Source organism: Chiloscyllium punctatum, chromosome 11 (assembly GCF_047496795.1).
Source record: "Chiloscyllium punctatum isolate Juve2018m chromosome 11, sChiPun1.3, whole genome shotgun sequence".
Taxonomy (NCBI): Eukaryota; Metazoa; Chordata; class Chondrichthyes; order Orectolobiformes; family Hemiscylliidae; genus Chiloscyllium; species Chiloscyllium punctatum.
This window is the reverse complement of record NC_092749.1, coordinates 35,332,772-35,351,731: the sequence shown is the minus strand read 5'-3', so window position 1 is coordinate 35,351,731 and position 18,960 is coordinate 35,332,772. Positions and strand designations below refer to the sequence as shown.

The following is an 18,960-nucleotide window of genomic DNA, read 5'->3' as shown; positions in this document are numbered from 1 at the left end:
CTATGTGCTTAGATGCCAAGACCTCTCTGTTCATCTACGCTGCCAAGAATCTTGCTATTAACCCAGTACTCTTTATTCTTGTTGCTCCTTCCAAACTGAATCACCTCACACTTTTCCACATTAAACTCCATTTGCCACCTTTCAGCCCAGCACTACAGATTATCTATGTCCCTTTGTATCCTGCAACATTCTTCAGCACAATCCACAACTCCACCGACCTTAGTGTCATCTGCAAAATAACTAACCCATCCTTCCTCCCTCATCCAAGTCATTTATAAAAATGACAAACAGCAGTGGATCCAAAACAGATCCTTGTGGTGTACCACTAGTAATTGAATTCCAGAACTCAAGGTTTGTGAGGCACGACCTACCCTTCACAAAGCCATGTTGCCTATCCGTAATCAACTTATTCTTTTCTAGATAATTATAAATCCTATTTCTTATAATCCTTTCCAACACTACCCACAACCGAAGTAAGGCTCACTGGTCTATAATTACCAGGACGATCTCACTCCCCTTCTTGAACAAGGGTACAACATTGGCTATCGTTCAGTCTTCAGGCACTATTCCTGTAGATAATACTGATATAAAGATCAAAGCCAAAGGCTCTGTACTCTCCTCCCTGGCTTCCCAGAGATTTCTTGGGTAAATCCCATCCAGGCCAGGGGATTTAACTATTTTCACGTTTTCCAGAATTGCTAACGCCTCCTTCCTGTGAACCTCAATCCCTTCTAGTCCAGTAGCCTGTATCTCAGTATTCTTCTCAACAACATTGTCTTTTTCCAGTGTGAATACCACTGAAAAATATTCATTCAGCACTTCTCCTACCTCCTTGGGCCCCATGCACAACTTCCCACTCCTGTCCTTGATTGGCCCTAATATTACTCTTTCCATTCTTTTATTCCTGATACACTGATAGAAAGGATCAAGGAAAACCCTGACACTATCTGCCAATGACTTTTCATGTCTCCTTCTGGCTCTTCTTAGCTCTCTCTTTAGGTCCTTCCTGGCTAACTTGTCACTCTCAAGCGTCCTGACTGAGGCTTCATGTCTCATCCTAACATAAACCTTCTTCTTCCTCTTGACAAGAGATTCAACTTCTTTAGTAAACCACGGCTCCTTCGCGGGATCACTTCCCCCTGCCTGACAGATACGTACTTATTTATCAAAGACACATAGTAGCTGTTCCTTGAATAAGCTCCACATTTCAATTGTGCCCTACCTTTGAAGTTTCCTTCCCCATCCTATGCATCCTAAATATTGCATAATTGCATCATAATTGCCTTTTTCCCCCAGCTATAACTCTTGCCCTGCAGTATATACCAACCCTTTCCATCGCTAAAGTAAACTTAACCGAATTGTGGTCACTATCACCAAAGTGCTCGCCTACCTCCAAATCTAACACCTTGCCGGGTTCATTACCCTGTACCAAATCCAATGTGGCCTCGCCCCTTGTTGGCCTATCTACGTACTCTCCTGCACACACTGGACAAAAACTGACCCATCTAAAGTACATGAACTATAGTATTTCCAATCAATGTTTGGAAAGTTAAAGTTCCACATAACAACTACTCTGTTACTCTCACATCAATCCAGATTTATTTTTGCTGTCCTTTCCTCTACACCTCTGGAACTGTTCGGAGCGTATAGAAAACTCCCAACAGGGTGACCTCTCCTTTCCTGTTTGTAACCTCAGCCCATAGTACCTCAGTAGATGAGCCTTCAGCCATCCTTTCTGCTACCGAAATATTGTCCTTGACTAACAATGCCACACCTCCCCCTCTTTTGCCATCTTCTGTGTTCTTACGAAACATCTAAATCCCGGAACCTGCAATAACCATTCCTGTCCCTGCAGTATCTATGTCTCTGAAATGGCCACAACTTCAAAGTCCCAGGTACCAATCCATGCTGCAAGTTCACCCACTTTATTTCGGATGCTCTTGGTGTTGGAGTAGACACAATTCAAACCACCTTCCTGCTTGCTGGTCCATTCTTGTGACCTTGAGACTTATTTCTGACCTCACTACTCTCAACCTTCTGGACACTGGAACTTCAATTTAGGTTTCCACCCCCTGCTGAATTAGTTTAAACCCTCCTGAAGAGCATTAACAAATTTCCCCCTCCAGGATATTGGTTACCCTCTGGTTCAGGTATAGACCTGTAGAGGTCCCACCTACCCCAGAATGAGCCCCAATTATCCAGGCTACTGCACCATCCCTGTAGCCATGTATTCAACTCTTGTCTCTCCATATTCCTCACCTCGCTAGCACGTGGCTCAGGTAACAAACCAGAGATAACAACTCTGTTTGTTCTAGTTCTAAGCTTTCACCCTAGCTCCCTGAATTTCTGCCTTAATTCCCCATCCCTTTTTCCTACCTATTGTGTTGGTGCCTATGTGCAACACGACTTCGGGCTGCTCCCCCTCCCCCTCAAGGATCCCGAAAACTCGATCCGAGACATCATGATCCCTGGCACCTGCGAGGCAACACACCAATCATGAGCCCCTCTCGTTCCAACAGAAACTCTTATCTGCCCCTAACTCTGGAGTCCCCAGTGACTAATGCTCCTCTCTCTGTACTGCATGGCTTACCCCTGGCAAGTCGTTCACCCCCACCCTCCCACAGTATCCAAAATGGTATACCGTTACCACAGGAGATCCCAGCACTGTCTGCTGGTTCCCTTTCCATCCCGACTATAACCCTATCTGCCTTTTTTTTTGTACATTAGATTAGATTAGATTACTTACAGTGTGGAAACAGGCCCTTCGGCCCAACAAGTCCACACCGCCCCGCCGAAGCGCAACCCACCCATACCCCTACATCTATATCTACATCTACCCCTTACCTAATGCTATGGACAATTTAGCATGGCCAATTCACCTGCCCTGCACATCTTTGGACTGTGGGAGGAAACCGGAGCACCCGGAGGAAACCCACGCAGACACGGGGAGAATGTGCAAACTCCACACAGTCAGTCGCCTGAGGCGGGAATTGAACCCGGGTCTCTGGCGCTGTGAGGCAGCAGTGCTAACCACTGTGCCACCGTGCCGCCCACAAACTTTTCTTGTACCTGAGGTGTGACTACCTCCCTCTAACTCCTCTCAATTACACCCTCCACCTCCTGAATGATCCAAAGTTCCTCCAGCTCCAGTTATCATTCCTGAGGTGCCTAGGAATAAAAACAATGTTTCAGATGTATTTCACCAGAGCTTAATACTATTGTAGCATAATGTGCATGCCTGTGAGATTAAGATTAATGTTCGACCAATCTTTTTAATTATACTTTTTACTGTATACTAGCTTTTAGTGATTTCAAACATGGACTCCAAAATCTCTTCCAAGTTCTGAAAATTTTTAAACCATTTTGAAACTATTGTGCTCCATCTTTCTTACATCCAAGGTTACCCTTTCACTTCATTACATTGAACTCTATCTCTGAGAGTTTTGGCCACTCACTTAAACTATCATTATAACAACTTTCTATTCCTGTCTAAACTATTTACTGCAGTGTAGTAATTACTTGTTACTAAAATATGTTGAATATTAGATAGGTGAACTGATGTGATACTCTGTACTAATGATTGAAAACATCATGTTGTCAAATAACAAATCTAATATGTTTTTAAAACGCACATTTTAAATTTGGCACTTTTGTTCACCTGAGAGTAGCAGACAAACTGTTCTGGTTATAGAGAGAAGGCAACGGAAATAATTCCAAGGAAGAAATGTTATGAATGAAGGAAAACTCAACACTATTCAAACATTTATACTATGATAACAAAGCAAATATGGTGGTTGGAAGTCTGAGTAAAAATAGAAGTAACTGGAAACACTCAGCAGGTCATGCAACATCAGTGTAAAGAAAAGCAATATTAAAGGGAAGAATCTTGAGCACCCGCCAGGCCCATAAAGGGAAATAAGCAGGAGCTAAAAAATTGTCCAACTGGCCAGTCACCCTGTAATATCTCACCTAAGGGCCATCTTTGGGGTAAAATGGAGGTCTGTGTCCATTGGTGGGGAGAAAAGGTTTGAATGCAGTATAGAGGAATGAGGTTGCCTGCCCTGGGGTTGATGGGTTTTAAAGTGGGTCAGTATCACCAGGACTGGAACAGGGGAAATGTGTTGTGACCTGGGGGTGAAGGGGGTGGTCATCTGCAGAGGGGTGAAGGGGGATTGGCTCCTGAGATATAAAGATGTGGCGTTGGTTGCACAGCAAGTGGATGGGTTCGGTCTGACGGTTGGGGAAATGGCAACCCGTCCTGGGGTGTCAGGTAATGGTCTGGTATGTGTAAGAAATCTGACTGGCAGAGGTGTACAGTACATGGGGCATGTGAAATAAAGGTGGAGTCTATGGAAACGTTAGACTATGTGTTTAATATTCTAATCTTTCCTGAATCTCTATTACATAATTTTATTTGGAGCCCTCTGATACAAATGGAGACTATTGGGGAGTGGGTTCCAGACATAGAAGAATGGCGTAATGGAATCTTGAATTTCCCAGTGATTCCTTCTAAGCCTGCTGAGTCTCCCCCTGTGCAACTCTTATCTCCTTTAGAATAATGACAAAAAACTGGGCCAAGTCTTAGAAGGCTATTTGTTATTGGCAACCACCATGGCTAAATCATCTCCTGTGCTAGCTTCTTTTTCTATTTCACTTCTATAACCTTTGACACTTGGAAACCTGTTTGGCTAACCTCTTCCAGACCTTTCTATTTTCTTTATAATCATTTCTTAAAAAAATATTATTTATTGTGAGCATCACTAACTAGGCCCATCCCTAACTCCTCAGAGGGTAGTTAAAGGTCAATCACATTACTGCGAGCCTGGAGTCACATGTAGTCAGACCAGGTGAGGATGGAGGTTACACCTTCCCTGATTGGTGTTTTCTGGATTCACAGTCATTATTAGATTCAGATCTTTTTTTCTGTTGAATTCAAATTCCACCATCTGCCATGGCAGGATTCAAAGCCAGGTCCTCAGAACATTGTCTGGGTCTCTGGATTAACAGTCAAGTGATAGTGCCACTAGGCCACTATCCCACCCCTTTCCACCCCCCTCCTTATTTGCCGAAAACAATATTATCGTTGATCTTGGCATCTTTACCATCTCAATGTATTTATGAAATATTAATTTGTCTAGTCTATTTTAAGTGTTGTTTCAACTGGTGAAACTTGATAACTTTTTCACCCTCTTCCCCTTGTTTCATGTGGTTCTCCTTTCTTGCTATCCAAAATGTTTAATAGAAAATTACATTAAAACACTGAACTGCAGGTTTTCTGCATTGACTGTTTCCATTTGTTGATGTGCCTGATATCTGAGAAATGTGAAGAATGTTCCCTTGATCCATCCAGTATTTCTGAGGATTTTCAAATTTCTTCAACTCAGTTAGAGGCCAACTTCAGGAATGCATGTTTTATGAAATTTAGCTGTTGACCTCTGTACCTCTATGTGGAGGCTAATTCAGTGATGTGGGGGAAGAAGATATTAATCTCTTGTACACAAACTCTGCTAGTGCCATTCCTTTTTTCCTTTCATTCCCTAAAAGCAAGCTTTGATTTTCTTCCAATTGAACAGCAGAATGCAAAATATTCCACTGTAACCACTTAACATCAACCAGTCTTAAGTTTCTTAAGTTAAGTAGAGTGACCGGAATAGAAGTAGGCCACTCAGCCCATTGAGTCTGCTCTGTCATTCACTGAAATCATGGCTGACCTAATGATCCTCAACTCCACTTTCTTGTATTTTCCTCATAACCCTTGATTCTCTTACTGATTAAAAATCTGTGTATCTCAGCATTGAATATATTTAATGACCCATCCCCTACAGCCCTCTGTGGCAAAGAGTTCTGCAGACTCCCAAACCTCTGAGAGAAGAAATACCTCCTCATCTGCCTCAAATGTACAACCCCTTTTTATGAGAATATGACCTCTGGGCCTTGACTCTCACAAGGAGAAAAACCTTTCCACATAGAATCATAGAGATGTACAGCATAGAAATAGACCCTTCAGTCCAACCCGTCCATGCCGACCAGATATTCCAACCCAATCTAGTGCCACCTGCCAGCATCTGGCCCATATCCCTCCAAACCCTTCCTATTCATTTACCCATCCAAATGCCTTTTAAATGTTGCAATTGTACCAGCCTCCACCACTTCCTCTAGCAGCTCATTCCATACATTGGCACAGTGGTTAGCACTGCTGCCTCACACCGCCAGAGACCCGGGTTCAATTCCCGCCTCAGGCGACTGACTGTGTAGAGTTTGCACGTTCTCCCCGTGTCTGCGTGGGTTTCCTCCGGGTGCTCCGGTTTCCTCCCACAGTCCAAAGACCTGCAGGTCAGGTGAATTGGCCATGCTAAATTGCCCATAGTGTTAGGTAAGGGGTAAATGTAGGGGTATGGGTGGGTTGCGCTTCGGTGGGGCGGTGTGGACTTGTTGGGCCGAAGGGCCTGTTTCCACACTGTAAGTAATCTAATCTAATCTAAAAAAAAACACGTACCACCCTCTGCGTGATAAAGTTGCTCTTTAGGTCCCTTTTATATCTTTCCCCCTCACCCTAAACGTACGCCCTCTAGTTCTGGACTCCCCCACCCCAGGGAAAAAATTTTGTCTATTTATCCTATCCAAGCCCCTCATAATTTTGTAAACCTCGAAGGTCACCCCTCAGCCTCTGACGCTCCAGAGAAAACAGCCCCAGCCTGTTCAGCCTCTCCCCATTGCTCAAATCCTCCAACCCTATCTATCCTATTAAATGCCCTCATAATTTTATGTGTTTCATTGAGTATAGGTCAGATCTATTCAACTTTGCTCATAAGATAGTCCCTCCATATTTAATATAAGAAGGTGAACCTTCTCTGGACTGCCTCTGATGCCAGTACATCTTTCCATAAAAGGGCCCAAAACTGTTCTTCTGTATTTTTAGTAACACCTCCCTACTTTTATATTCCGTTTCAAACTTAGGCCAACATTCCATTTGCTTTCCCTATTACCTGCTGAACTTGGTTGCTAGCCTTTTGTGATTCATGCACAAGGATTCCCAGATGTGTCTGGTCCATAGCAGTCTTTCTCCAGGTAAATAATATTCAGTTCCCTTTATTCTTGCTGCCAAAGTACATAACCTCATATTTCCCTACATGTTCCATCTGCTATGTTCTTGCCCACTTGCTTAACCTGCATGTATCCCTCTGCAGATTCTTTGTGTCACCCTCACCTCTTGCCTTTCCACTGACTTAGTGTCATCCACAAATTTGGTGATAGTATATTCTCTTTCCTCATCCACATATATTAATATATATTGTGAATGATGTGGCATACCACATGTTGCCATCTTGAAAATGCTCCCCTTATCCCAACTATCTCTGTTCTATTAGAATGAATCTACTTCTACATTGCACTAGTCCCATGAAAGTATTCTTTATTTTACTTTTATTATTTCATTTAATTTTCAAGGCCAAACATGTCTGTTGGGCTCTAAATGAGGCAATGGATTGAGGCCTTGTAAATTCATTTTATGTAAGATTTGTGGGGAGGAGAAGTTTTTCCATCAGATTAGCCCCATGTTTTAGATATGAGAATTCAAGAAACTCACGAGCCATATTGTTCAACTTTAGTTTATTTCTATTCATTCAAGATATATGCATGTCTGGCAAATCCAGGCCTGTGAAAAGATGTGTGTGTGTGTGTGTGTGTGTGTGTTCGTTCGTTCGCGCCTTGAGGAAATCCTGGAGATGTGACACATTATGGACCAGGGAGACCAGAGTTAGGTAAGAGTTTAAGGTTAAGGGGTAAACCTTTTAGGTCAAGATGCAGAGAAGTTCTTCACAGACAGTGGTGACCCTGTGAAATTCACCAGCATAGACAATGGTTAAGGCCAAAACATTGTGTTTTCAAGAAGGAGGGGGATAATAACTGTTGTGGCTAAAGGGATCAAGGGCTATGAGGGAAGGACAGGATTAGAGTATTGAGCTCTCTGATCAGTCATGATCGTATTGAACACTAGAACAGGCTCAAGTGATCACATGGCCTACTCTTGTTTCTATATATCCCCTAGTCTGCTTCTCATTGTGCTTCTAGGTGATGGAAGTCATGGGTTTGGTAGTCCCTGTCAAAGGAGGTGAGGCAAGTGGTTGCAAAAATTGTCTCGATGGTACATCCTGTTCTATTGTGTTAATAGAGGAGATGAATGTTTAAGGTGTTGGATGGGGTGCCAATCATGGGAGCTGCCTTGTCTTAGATCATGTCAAGCATCTTGAGTGTACATAGAACATAGAACAGTACAGCACAGGAACAGGCCCTACAGCCCATTTCTATGCTGACAATAGTGTAAATCCAAACTAATCTCATCAACCTGCACATAGTCAAGATTTCTATCCCTCTATTCCCTACTTGTTCATGTGTCCATCCAAATGCTGCTTCTATGTTGCTATCATATCTGCTTCCACCACCTCCCTCAGCAGCACGCTCATAGTACCTACCATCTCTGTGTTTAAAAAAAACGTTTCCTTGCACACCTTTAAGCCTTTCCCCTCTCACTGAAAGCTATGCCCCCTAGGGGTGAACAACAGCAGCAGAAGCAAACCTTATAATTGCCTAATAAAAGCTCGTTGGAATAGCGGGAGCAGAGTAGGGTGAACCTGGGGGTGAGCAGTACCAGCTGGAGAGGAGCTGGGTGAACTTGGGGTGGGTGGCATCAGCTGGAGAGGAGCTGGGTGAACCTGGGGGTGAACGGTACCAACTGGAGAGGAGCTGGGTGAACTTGGGGTGGGTGGCATCAGCTGGGGAGGAGCTGGGTGAACCTGGGGGTGAACAGTACCAACTGGAGAGGAGCTGGGTGAACCTGGGGGTGAGCAGTACCAGCTAGAGAGGAGCTGGGTGAACCTGGGGGTGAGCAGTACCAGCTAGAGAGGAGCTGGGTAAATGGGTACAAGCTAGAGAGGAGCTGGGTGAACCTGGGAGTGAGCAGTAACAGCTGGAGGGGAGCTGTGTGAACCTGGGGGTGAGCAGTAACAGCTGGAGGGGAGCTGTGTGAACCTGGGGGTGAGCAGTAACAGCCAGAGAGGAGCTGTGTGAACCTGGAGGTGAGCAGTAACAGCTGGAGAGGAGCTGGGTGAACCTGGGGGTGAGCAGTAACAGCCAGAGAGGTTCACCCAGCTCCTCTCCAGCTGATGCTGTTCAACTCCCCACTCTCCCCCAGGTTCACCCAGCTCCTGTCCAGCTGTGCTGTTCACCCCCCCCCCCCCCCCACCCCCCAGGTTAACCCAGCTCCTCTCCCGCTGATGCTGTTCACCCCCCCATCCCCCAGGTTAACCCAACTCCTCTCCCGCTGATGCTGTTCACCCCCACCCCCACGTTCACCCTTCCCCTCTCCAGCTTGTACCATTCACTCCCAGGTTCACCTAGCTTCTTTCCAGCTGGTAGTCGTTCACCCAGCTCCTCTCCAGCTGGTACCCATTCACCCAGCTCCTCTCCAGTTGTACCTGTTCACCCAGCTCCTCTCCAGCTGATGCTATTCACCCCCAAGTTCACCCAGTTCCTCTCTGGCTGGTAGTGCACACCCCCAGGCCCACCCTATTATGCTCCCACTACTCCAACTGAGCTTTCATCAGCTAATTATAAGGTTTGCTTTTGCTGCTGCTGTTCATCCCAGGTTTACTCTGCTGTGCCTGAACTGAGCAGCTGAACAACTGAGTATAATTGGAACTGCAGTGGAGGTTACTCCATCACACCCTAATTGGTGCCTTGTGAGAGTCTGGAGGTGAGTTACCTGCCAAACAATTCCCAATCTCTAATCTGCTTTTGTCACTAATGATTATATGGATGATCCAGTTCAGTTTGAGGTCAGTACTAACTCGGAGATTCAGTGATTGTAATTTCTTTGCAAGTTAATGGAGGACAATTAGATTTTCTCTTGCTGGAGATGGCATCATTGCCTGGCATGTGTGGCGCAAACGGTATTTGCTACTTATCAACCTAAACCTGAATGTTGTCCTGGCTCTACTGGATGTGGTCATAGACTGCTTTCGAACCTGAGGGCTTATGGTATGATATTGAAAACTCTGGAATCACCAGTGAATATTGATGGGAAGGTCATTGAAGCAGCTGAAGGATAACTGGGCCTAGGACACTACTTTGAAGGTTCTTGTGGTGCAGTGATAGTGTGCTTACCTCTGAACCAAGAGATCTGGGCTCAAGTGCCACCTGCTGCAGTGTGTGCAACAACATCTTTGAGCAGAGGGAAAAAAGCAACTCTGAGGCACCCATTGGGTCTCTTATGGTGTGGTGGTAGGAAAGCCTGGATCAAATCCTACCTGTTCTAGCAGTGTGTAATAACATTTCCGTGCAGGTGGATTAGGAAAATCTACTCTGAGGAAGTGCTGCAACCATGCCTCCGCTCTCCGCCCAACCCCAAACTCCTCCTGAGTTCAGTGTTGCTAAGGGGCTCCTTGATACCACACTCAGTAAAATGCTGGCTTGATGTCACAGCAGTTACTGCAATGGAACTTGATGAACGCCATTAACAATGCCACATTTCTTCTTATATTATAGTAGATTCTGCGTTGCAGAATGTGAGAAAATATGACTTGCTAGCAATCTTATAAATAGTGAATGGCTTATTATTATGTCGATGAGACCAAACCTGAGACTATAGATTTTATCTTCTTGCAATTTACTCAAAATGAGGTACCAAGTTTTGTTTTCAAGTAAGAATAAGTTACAATAGGTACAAACAGCTATATTTTTTTCTCTTTCAGCACAATCTGATGACTGAAGCCATTCTTATCTTAGCAAAACTGCATTTTGTGGAGGGGTCATATCGCGATGCACTCAGCATGTATGCCCGAGTGGGAATCGATGACCTTTGTGTTGAAGATGAACCAGTTTATAAGAAAAGACTCTTAGCGGAAGCTTTTGTTATTAAAGGTAACTACGTTAATTTTATTTTACTGTGTAGCATCTTTAATGGCAAGTTTAGAACATCTGTTGAAAGATGAAAAACTAAGGTGAAACTACAGAGAACTACAGCTAGGTGGTTTTAAGATGCTAAGCAGACTTCAAAAACCTTTGGAAACATTTTTTGCATGGTATTCTTTTGCAATATCGTAAGTTGCTGATGGACATTCTTGTGGCTGTACATCTATAAAAATAAATCTGTCTTGATTCCCAAACCTGTTGCTTACAGCAATCCCAATGTTAAATGATATTTAAAATATTATTAAAACTGTGCCTGTGGTTGTCTCCCACTGTCCCCTTCATATTGAGGTGCAATTCCAAAGATACAAGCTACCTTACCCAAACAACAACCTGTATAATGACAATCAGCACAATTTTGGAGAGTGTGATGATAAAGTATAATCCAGTAGCAGTCAATAAGTATTAGAAGTATGATGTTGGGTGAATCTTTCTCATCCTTAGAGTCTTACAGTTGTACAACATGGAAACAGACCCTTGAGTCCAAATGGTCCATGCTGACCAGATATCCTAAATTAATCTAGTCCCATTTGCCAGTATTTGACCCATATCACTCTAAATCCTTTCTATTCATATACCCATCCAGATGCATCTGTGTGAAAAAGTTAAGTCCCTTTTATATCTTTCCCTTCTCACCTTAAAACTATGCCTTCTGGTTTTGGACTTCCCTACCTTGGGAAAAAGACCTTGGCTATTCACCCTATCCATGCCCTTTGTGATTTTAAAAACCTCTGTAAGGTCACCCCTCAGTCACCTTTGCTCCAGGGAAAACAGCCCCAGCCTATTCAGCCTCTCCCTATAGCTCAAACCCTCCAACCCTGGCAACATCTTTGTAAACCTTATGTGCACTTTTCAAGTTTCACGCATCCTTCCTGTAGCAGGGAAACCAGAACTGAAGACAGTATTCCAAAAGTGGCCTAATCAATATTCTGACCAGCTGTAACATGACCTCCAACTTCTCTACTCAATGCACACTGACCAGTAAAGGCAAGCATGCCAAATGCCTTCTTCACAAAATGTCTACATGTGACTTCACCTTCAAGGAGCTATGAACCTGCATCCCAAGGTCTCTTTGTTTGGCAACACTCCCCAGGACTTACTTCAGCTTAGAAAAATTGTGGCTTACTTTAGTAATGATCCTATCAGAAAGATATTGTGAAACTTGAAAGGGTTCAGAAAAGATTTACAAACATGTTGCCAGGGTTGGAGGATTTGAGCTATAGGGAGAGGTTGAATAAGCTGGGGCTGTTTTCCCTGGAGTGTCAGAGGCTAAGGGGTGACCTTATAGAGGTTTATAAAATCATGAGGGGCATGGATAGGATAAATAGACAAAGTATTTTCCCTGCGGTGGGGGAGTCCAGAACTAGATGGCATAGGTTTAGGGTGAGAAGGGAAAGGTAGAAAAGGAGAGCTAAGGGCAACGTTTTTACTCAGAGGGTGGTATGTTTATGGAATAAGCTGCCAGAGGAAGTGGTGGAGGCTGGGACAATTGCAACATTTAAAAGGCATCTGGATGGGTATATAAACGGGAAGGGTTTGGAGGGATATGGGCTGGATGCTGGCAGGTGGGACTAGATTGGGTTGGGATATCTGGTTGGCATGGATGAGTTGGACCGAAGGGTCTGTTTCCGTGTACATCTTTGTGACTCTATAACTATGTTGCTGCATTGGCTGAGTTCAACAAACTGCAGAGTGAACATTGAATTTGTATTAGGTTTGCTGGCCTATGTAGCTCAGTTGAATTCTGCTCAATGAGACTGTTCTTTTAGGAATTCTGAGATTAAGTTGGTGGGATGGTGGTGGTGTTATGCAATAGTACTAATGGCATCACTGATTTTTTTTCATATAGTCTGCTGCAGCAGTGTACTGTTGGATATACTATATTATATCCAAACCCCTAGTTGAGGTTTCCCCAATTTGTTATAGTTCCAGACAGGATGCCCCAAACTATTAACATTAACCACCCCACCACCCGGAGGTTCTGTTTTAAAAGGAATTAATTTAACAAAGTTTTCTCGAATTAATAGAGAGTGAATTTGCTAATTATAAAATACAAGAAAAGTTAGAAATCCTGTACACTCAGATTAGAAATAAGAGGTGAGATCAGAAAGGTAAAAGTTTTAAAAATGATATTCAGATTAGTGGTTGAATTATTCACAAAGAGCAGATGGTTGAATGTTACAACCACAAAAGTGAAAGTTACCGATAGTGTTGACATCGGTAATTGAACATTTGGTTTCACAATTCTTACTTCTGCAGTTTGTTTGAGGTCCTGTTGTTCTGATTCCTTTCTGGGTGATAATTGAATGACTTTGACCTTCATAACAATCAATTGTTTGAACTCAGGCTTGAACACATACGAACATTCGGTGTCAATAGCCCCTTTCCTAGTATGTTAGAAATTGGATTTTTAATCATGTCTTTTTGTATTTTTCCTTTAGAAGAATACACAATGCATCTGTAAGTTGGGACATACTCAGCAGGGTTTGACTTGCTCTTCAGTCTCTTGTTATCATGGTAGTCACGAGATCACAAACTAGTCCATTTTGACTTCCCTTTTCTCCTGCTTGAAATTCCTTTCATATCATAGGTGTAATTTCCCATGGGTTCCTCCAGAACTTTTGTCTGTATCAGCTTTCTTTTTTTTTACATAACACATTCTATAATTATAAGTTAAAAATGTCCACAATACTTCAGGGTTCTGACCCATGGTCATGTTAACTGTTTAAAAACTTGGAATATTTTGAACTCATAAGATTGGACCACACTCCTTATTAGAAGTACAAGTATCATTTGAATTTCAATCCCATGTTCAGTATCTCATTCAAATGGGAGTAGTTTCATTGCAGTGTAATACTATATACTCTCAGTGCAGTTTATTGCTTGATATGAATAGTTATCACAAACCAAACTTAAGATCATTAATTATGATATTTAGAGTCATAGAGATGTACAGCACAGGAACAGATCCTTCGGTCCAACTTGTCCATGCTGACCAGATATCCCAACCCAATGCAGTCCCACCTGCCAGCACCCGGCCCATATCCCTCTAAACTCTTCCTATTTGTATTCCCACCCAGATGCCTTTTAAATGTTGCAATTGTACCAGCCTCCACCACTTCCTCTGGCAGCTCATTCCACACACGCACCACCCTCTGCGTGAAAAAGTTGCCCCTTAGGTTTCTTCTGTATCTTTTCCCTTTCACCCTAAACCTATGTCCTCACGTTCAGGACTCCCCCACCGCAGGGAAAGGACCTTGCCTATTTATCCTATCCATATCCCTCATGATTTTATAAACCTTTATAAGGTCAACCCTCAGCCTCCGCTCCAGGAGAAACAGCCCCAGCCTATTCAACACCTCTCTTTAGCTCAAATCCTTCAACCCTGGCAACATCCTTGTAAGGCTTTTCTGAACTCTTTTAAGCTTCACAACATCCTTCCGATAGGAAGGAGGCAAGAATTGCATGCAATGTTCCAAAAGTGGCCTAACCACATGTGGCAGCAACATGACCTCCCATTCCTGTACTCAATACTCTGACCAATAAAAGAAAGCATACCAAATGACTTCTTCACTATCCTATCTACCTGTAACTCTACTTTCAAGGAGCTGTGAACCTGCACTCCAAGGTCTCTTTGTTCAGCAACACCCCCCAGGACCTTACTATTAATTGTACAAGGGCTGCTAAGATTTGCTTTCCCAAAATGCAGCACCTCGCATTTATCTGAATTAAACTCCATCTGCCACTTCTCAGCCCATTGTTCCACCTGATCAAGATCCCATTGTAATCCGAGGTAACCTTCTTCGTTGTCCACTCCACCTCCAATTTTGGTGTCATCTGCAAGCTTACTAGCTATACCTCTTAAGCTCATATGCAAATCATTTATATAAATGATGAAAAGTAGTGGGCCCAGCACCGATTCTTGTGGCACTACACTGGTCACAGGCCTCCAGTCTGAAATACAACCTTCCACCACCATTCTCTGTCTTCTACCTTTGAGCCAGTTCTGTATCCAAATGGTTAGTTCTCCCTGTATTCCTTGAGATCTAACCATGCTAACTAGACTCCCATGGGGAACCTTGTCAAACGCCTTGCTGAAGTCCATATAGATCCCATCAACTGCTCATCAGTCCTCTTTGTTATTTCAAAACGACTCAATCAAGTTTATGAGACATGATTTCCCATGCACAAAGCCATGTTGACTAACCGATATCACTCCTTGCTTTCCAAATATATAGAGTCATAGCGTCATAGAGATGTACAGCATGGAAACAGACCCTTCGGTCCAACCCGTCCATGCCGACCAGATATCCCAACTCAATCTAGTCTCACCTGTCAGCACCCGGCCCATATCCCTCCAAGCCCTTCCTATTCATAAATCCATCCAAATGCCTCTTAAATGTTGCAATTGTACCAGCCTCCATCACATCCTCTGGCAGCTCATTCCATATACGTACCACCCTCTGTGTGAAAATATTGCCCTTTAGGTCTCTTTTATATCTTTCCCCTGTCACCCTAAACCCATGCCCTCTAGTTCTGGACTCCCCAACCCCAGGGAAAAGACTTTGTCTATTTATCCTATCCATGCCCCTCATAATTTTGTAAACCTCTATAAGGTCCCTCAGCCTCCGATGCTCCAGGGAAAACATGCCCCAGCCTGTTCAGCCTCTCCCTATAGCTCAGATCCTCCAAATCTGGCAACGTTCTTGTAAATCTTTTCTGAACCCTTTCAAGTTTCACAACATCCTTCAGGAAGGAGACCAGAATTGCACGCAATATTCCAACAGTAGCCTAACCAATGTCCTGTACAGCCGCAACATGACCTCCCAACTCCTGTACTCAATACTCTGACCAGTAAAGGAAAGCATACCTTCTTCACTATCCTATCTACCTGTGACTCCGCTTTCAAGGAGCTATGAACCTGCACACTAAGGTCTCTTTGTTCAGCAACACTCCCTAGGACCTTACCTTAAGTGTATAAGTCCTGCTAAGATTTGCTTTCCCAAAATGCAGCACCTCGCATTTATCTGAATTAAACTCCATCTGCCAATTCTCACCCCATTGGCCCATCTGGTCAAGATCCTGTTGTAATTTGAGGTAACCCTCTTCGCTGTCCACTACGCCTCCAATTTTGGTGTCATCTGCAAACTTACTAACTGTACCTCTTATGCTCACATCCAAATCATTTATGTAAATGACAAAAGGTCAATGCTGATCCTTGTGGCACTCCACTTGTCACAGGCCTCCAGTTTGAAAAACAACCCTCCACCAGCACCCTCTGTCTTCTACCTTTGAGCCAGTTCTGTATCGAAATGGCTAGTTCTCCCTGTATTCCATGAGATCTAACCTTGCTAATCAGTCTCCCATGGGGAACCTTGTCGAACGCCTTACTGAAGTCCATATAGATCACGTCTACTGCTCCACCCTCATCAATCTTCTTTGTTACTTCTTCAAAAAACTCAATCAAGTTTGTGAGACATGATTTCTCACGCACAAAGCCATGTTGACTATCCCGAATCAGTCCTTGCCTTTCCAAATACATGTACATCCTGTCCCTCCAACAACTTGCCCACCACCGAGGTCAGGCTCACTGGTCTATAGTTCCCTGGCTTGTCTTTACCGCCCTTCTTAAACAGTGACACCACGTTTGCCATCCTCCAGTCTTCCAGCACATCACCTGTGATTATTGATGATACAAATATCTCAGCAAGAGGCCCAGCAATCAGTTCTCTATCTTCCCACAGAGTTCTCGGGTACACCTGATCAGGTCCTGGGGATTTATCCACCTTTAACCGTTTCACGACATCCAGCACGTCCTCCCCTGTAATCTGGACATTTTGCAAGATGTCACCATCTATTTCCCTACAGTCTATATCTTCCATCTCCTTTTCCACAGTAAATACTGATGCAAAATATTCATTTAGTATCTCCCCCATTTTCTGCGGCTCCACACAAAGGCTGCCTTGTTGATCTTTGAGGGGCCCTATTCTCTCCCTAGTTACCCTTTTGTCCTTAATATATTTGTAAAAACTCTTTGGATTCTCCTTAATTCTATTTGCCAAAGCTATCTCATGTCCCCATTTTGCCCTCCTGATTTCCCTCTTAAGTATACTCCTACTTCTTTTATACTCTTCTAAGGATTCACGTGATCTATCCTGTCTATACCTGACATATGCTTCCTTCTTTTTCTTAACCAAACCCTCAATTTCTTTAGTCATCCAGCATTCCCTATACCTACCAGCCTTTCCTTTCACCCTAACAGGAATATACTTTCTCTGGATTCTCGTTATCTCATTTCTGAAGGCTTTCCATTTTCCAGCCGTCCCTTTACCTGCGAACATCTGCCTCCAATCAGCTTTCGAAAGTTCTGCATCCTGTCCCTCAGGTTTCCCTCCAACAACTTGCCCACCACCAATGTCAGGCTCACTGGTCTATAGTTCTCTGGCTTGTCCTTACCACCTTTCTTAAATAGTGGCACCATGTGAGCTGACCTCCAGTCTTCCTGCACCTCACCTGTGAGTATTGATGATACAACTATCTCAGCATGGGGTCCAACAATCACTTCCCTAGCTTCCCACAGAGTTCTCGGGTATACGTGACAAGCGTTATGAATTATATAAAAATAATAATCTCAAACATCTGTTTGAAAAACTTCATGGAACAGCATAGTTTAATATAAATGTAATGGCTTTCTTTATAATATAGTTCTGTCTTCTGAAGAAAATGTTTAAGATTATTTCCTCACTTGAAAAGAGGAGGGCAGGCTTTTATTCAGTATTTGCAGTAATATGTTTATACTATCTGAAATATAATGAGACAGCTATTTAAACTTGTATTTTTAATTAAATCGATTCAATTTAGTTCATTTTATTTGGCTGTTACCATTGATTGTTGGCAAAGCAATGTTAAAATTCATACTATTGTAGAGAGGTTGTATTTTCTATTACTGTAAAGTGGGTCAAATGGAATGGGAAACCGAAGTCAAATCAATCACAGTTCAAGATCTATTCTTTAAAGGAAAAAGTCTTCAGTTTGTTTCAGTGTCTAATCTATTTTTCTCTCTTTTCTTAAAAATAATTTATGTATAAAATTTAGAGTGGTGTATAATAAATTAATTACAGTAAACAGATCTTCAAATGTAATTAATTAATAAATTAAATAAAATGTGATAGTGATAGCAAGATGGATCATGTGGGTGCAGCATGCGGGATCTGGTGGCTTCTATAAGGTGATCCCAAGCAAACATATCATTTGTAGGAAGTGTTCGCAGCTTGAGCAACTTTGGACTTGAGTTAGAGTCCAAGCTCCAGACGTTGCACCACATCAGGGAGGGAAAGTGACCTGGATATTTTGCTCCAAGAGATAGTCAGACCCCTCAAATAAAGTAATTCAAATTTAGTTTCTGCTGAAAGAATTTGAAGAGTTAAGTTATAAGTTACAAAGAAAAGCCTCCAAGGTAAGAATCTCTGGTTAGCACCTGAACCACAGGGAAACTGGCATAGGGTAAATAAAGTGAAGGAGGTAAACATGTGACACAAAGAATGCGTGGAAGGAATGGGTTTCAATTCATAGGACACAGGCACTAATGTTACATAGAAAAGAGCTCTTCCGGTCGGATGGGCTTCATCTGAACTCTGTTTGGACTAATGTTCTAGTGAATCAAATAATTAGGGATGGAGAATATTAGTATTTATATCCAAATTGTAATGATCCTATTGAAGCACTTAAAGCATTCTGTTAAAAATGTACATTTTCTAGGTCCAATATGAATGTAACTGTGTTGATAAGTTATACAGACAGTCAAAATTATGTTTTTACTAATGTTCGAAAAGTGAGGGCCAATATAGTACATGTAATGTTCTGCAGTATAATGTGTTTTTTGCAAGTTTGCCTGGAATGAGAAATATTGTAAAATGGTAGCTTCCAATGAAACAACATAGAAATGACAATTTCCACCTTAACTATTGTCATGCCACACTGGGTTGGTGTGTTGGA

General features: G+C 42.9%; 1 protein-coding gene across 1 annotated transcript in view; it reads left to right on the top strand.

The window, feature by feature from the left end:
* LOC140482887 (tetratricopeptide repeat protein 7A-like) overlaps positions 1-18,960 on the top strand; it is a 361,467-nt gene that overhangs the window by 17,696 nt on the left and 324,811 nt on the right. Inside the window, exon 3 of the mRNA XM_072580610.1 lies at positions 10,749-10,917. Within this exon, the coding sequence (XP_072436711.1) occupies positions 10,749-10,917 (169 nt within the window). The remainder of the gene's footprint in view (positions 1-10,748; positions 10,918-18,960) is intronic.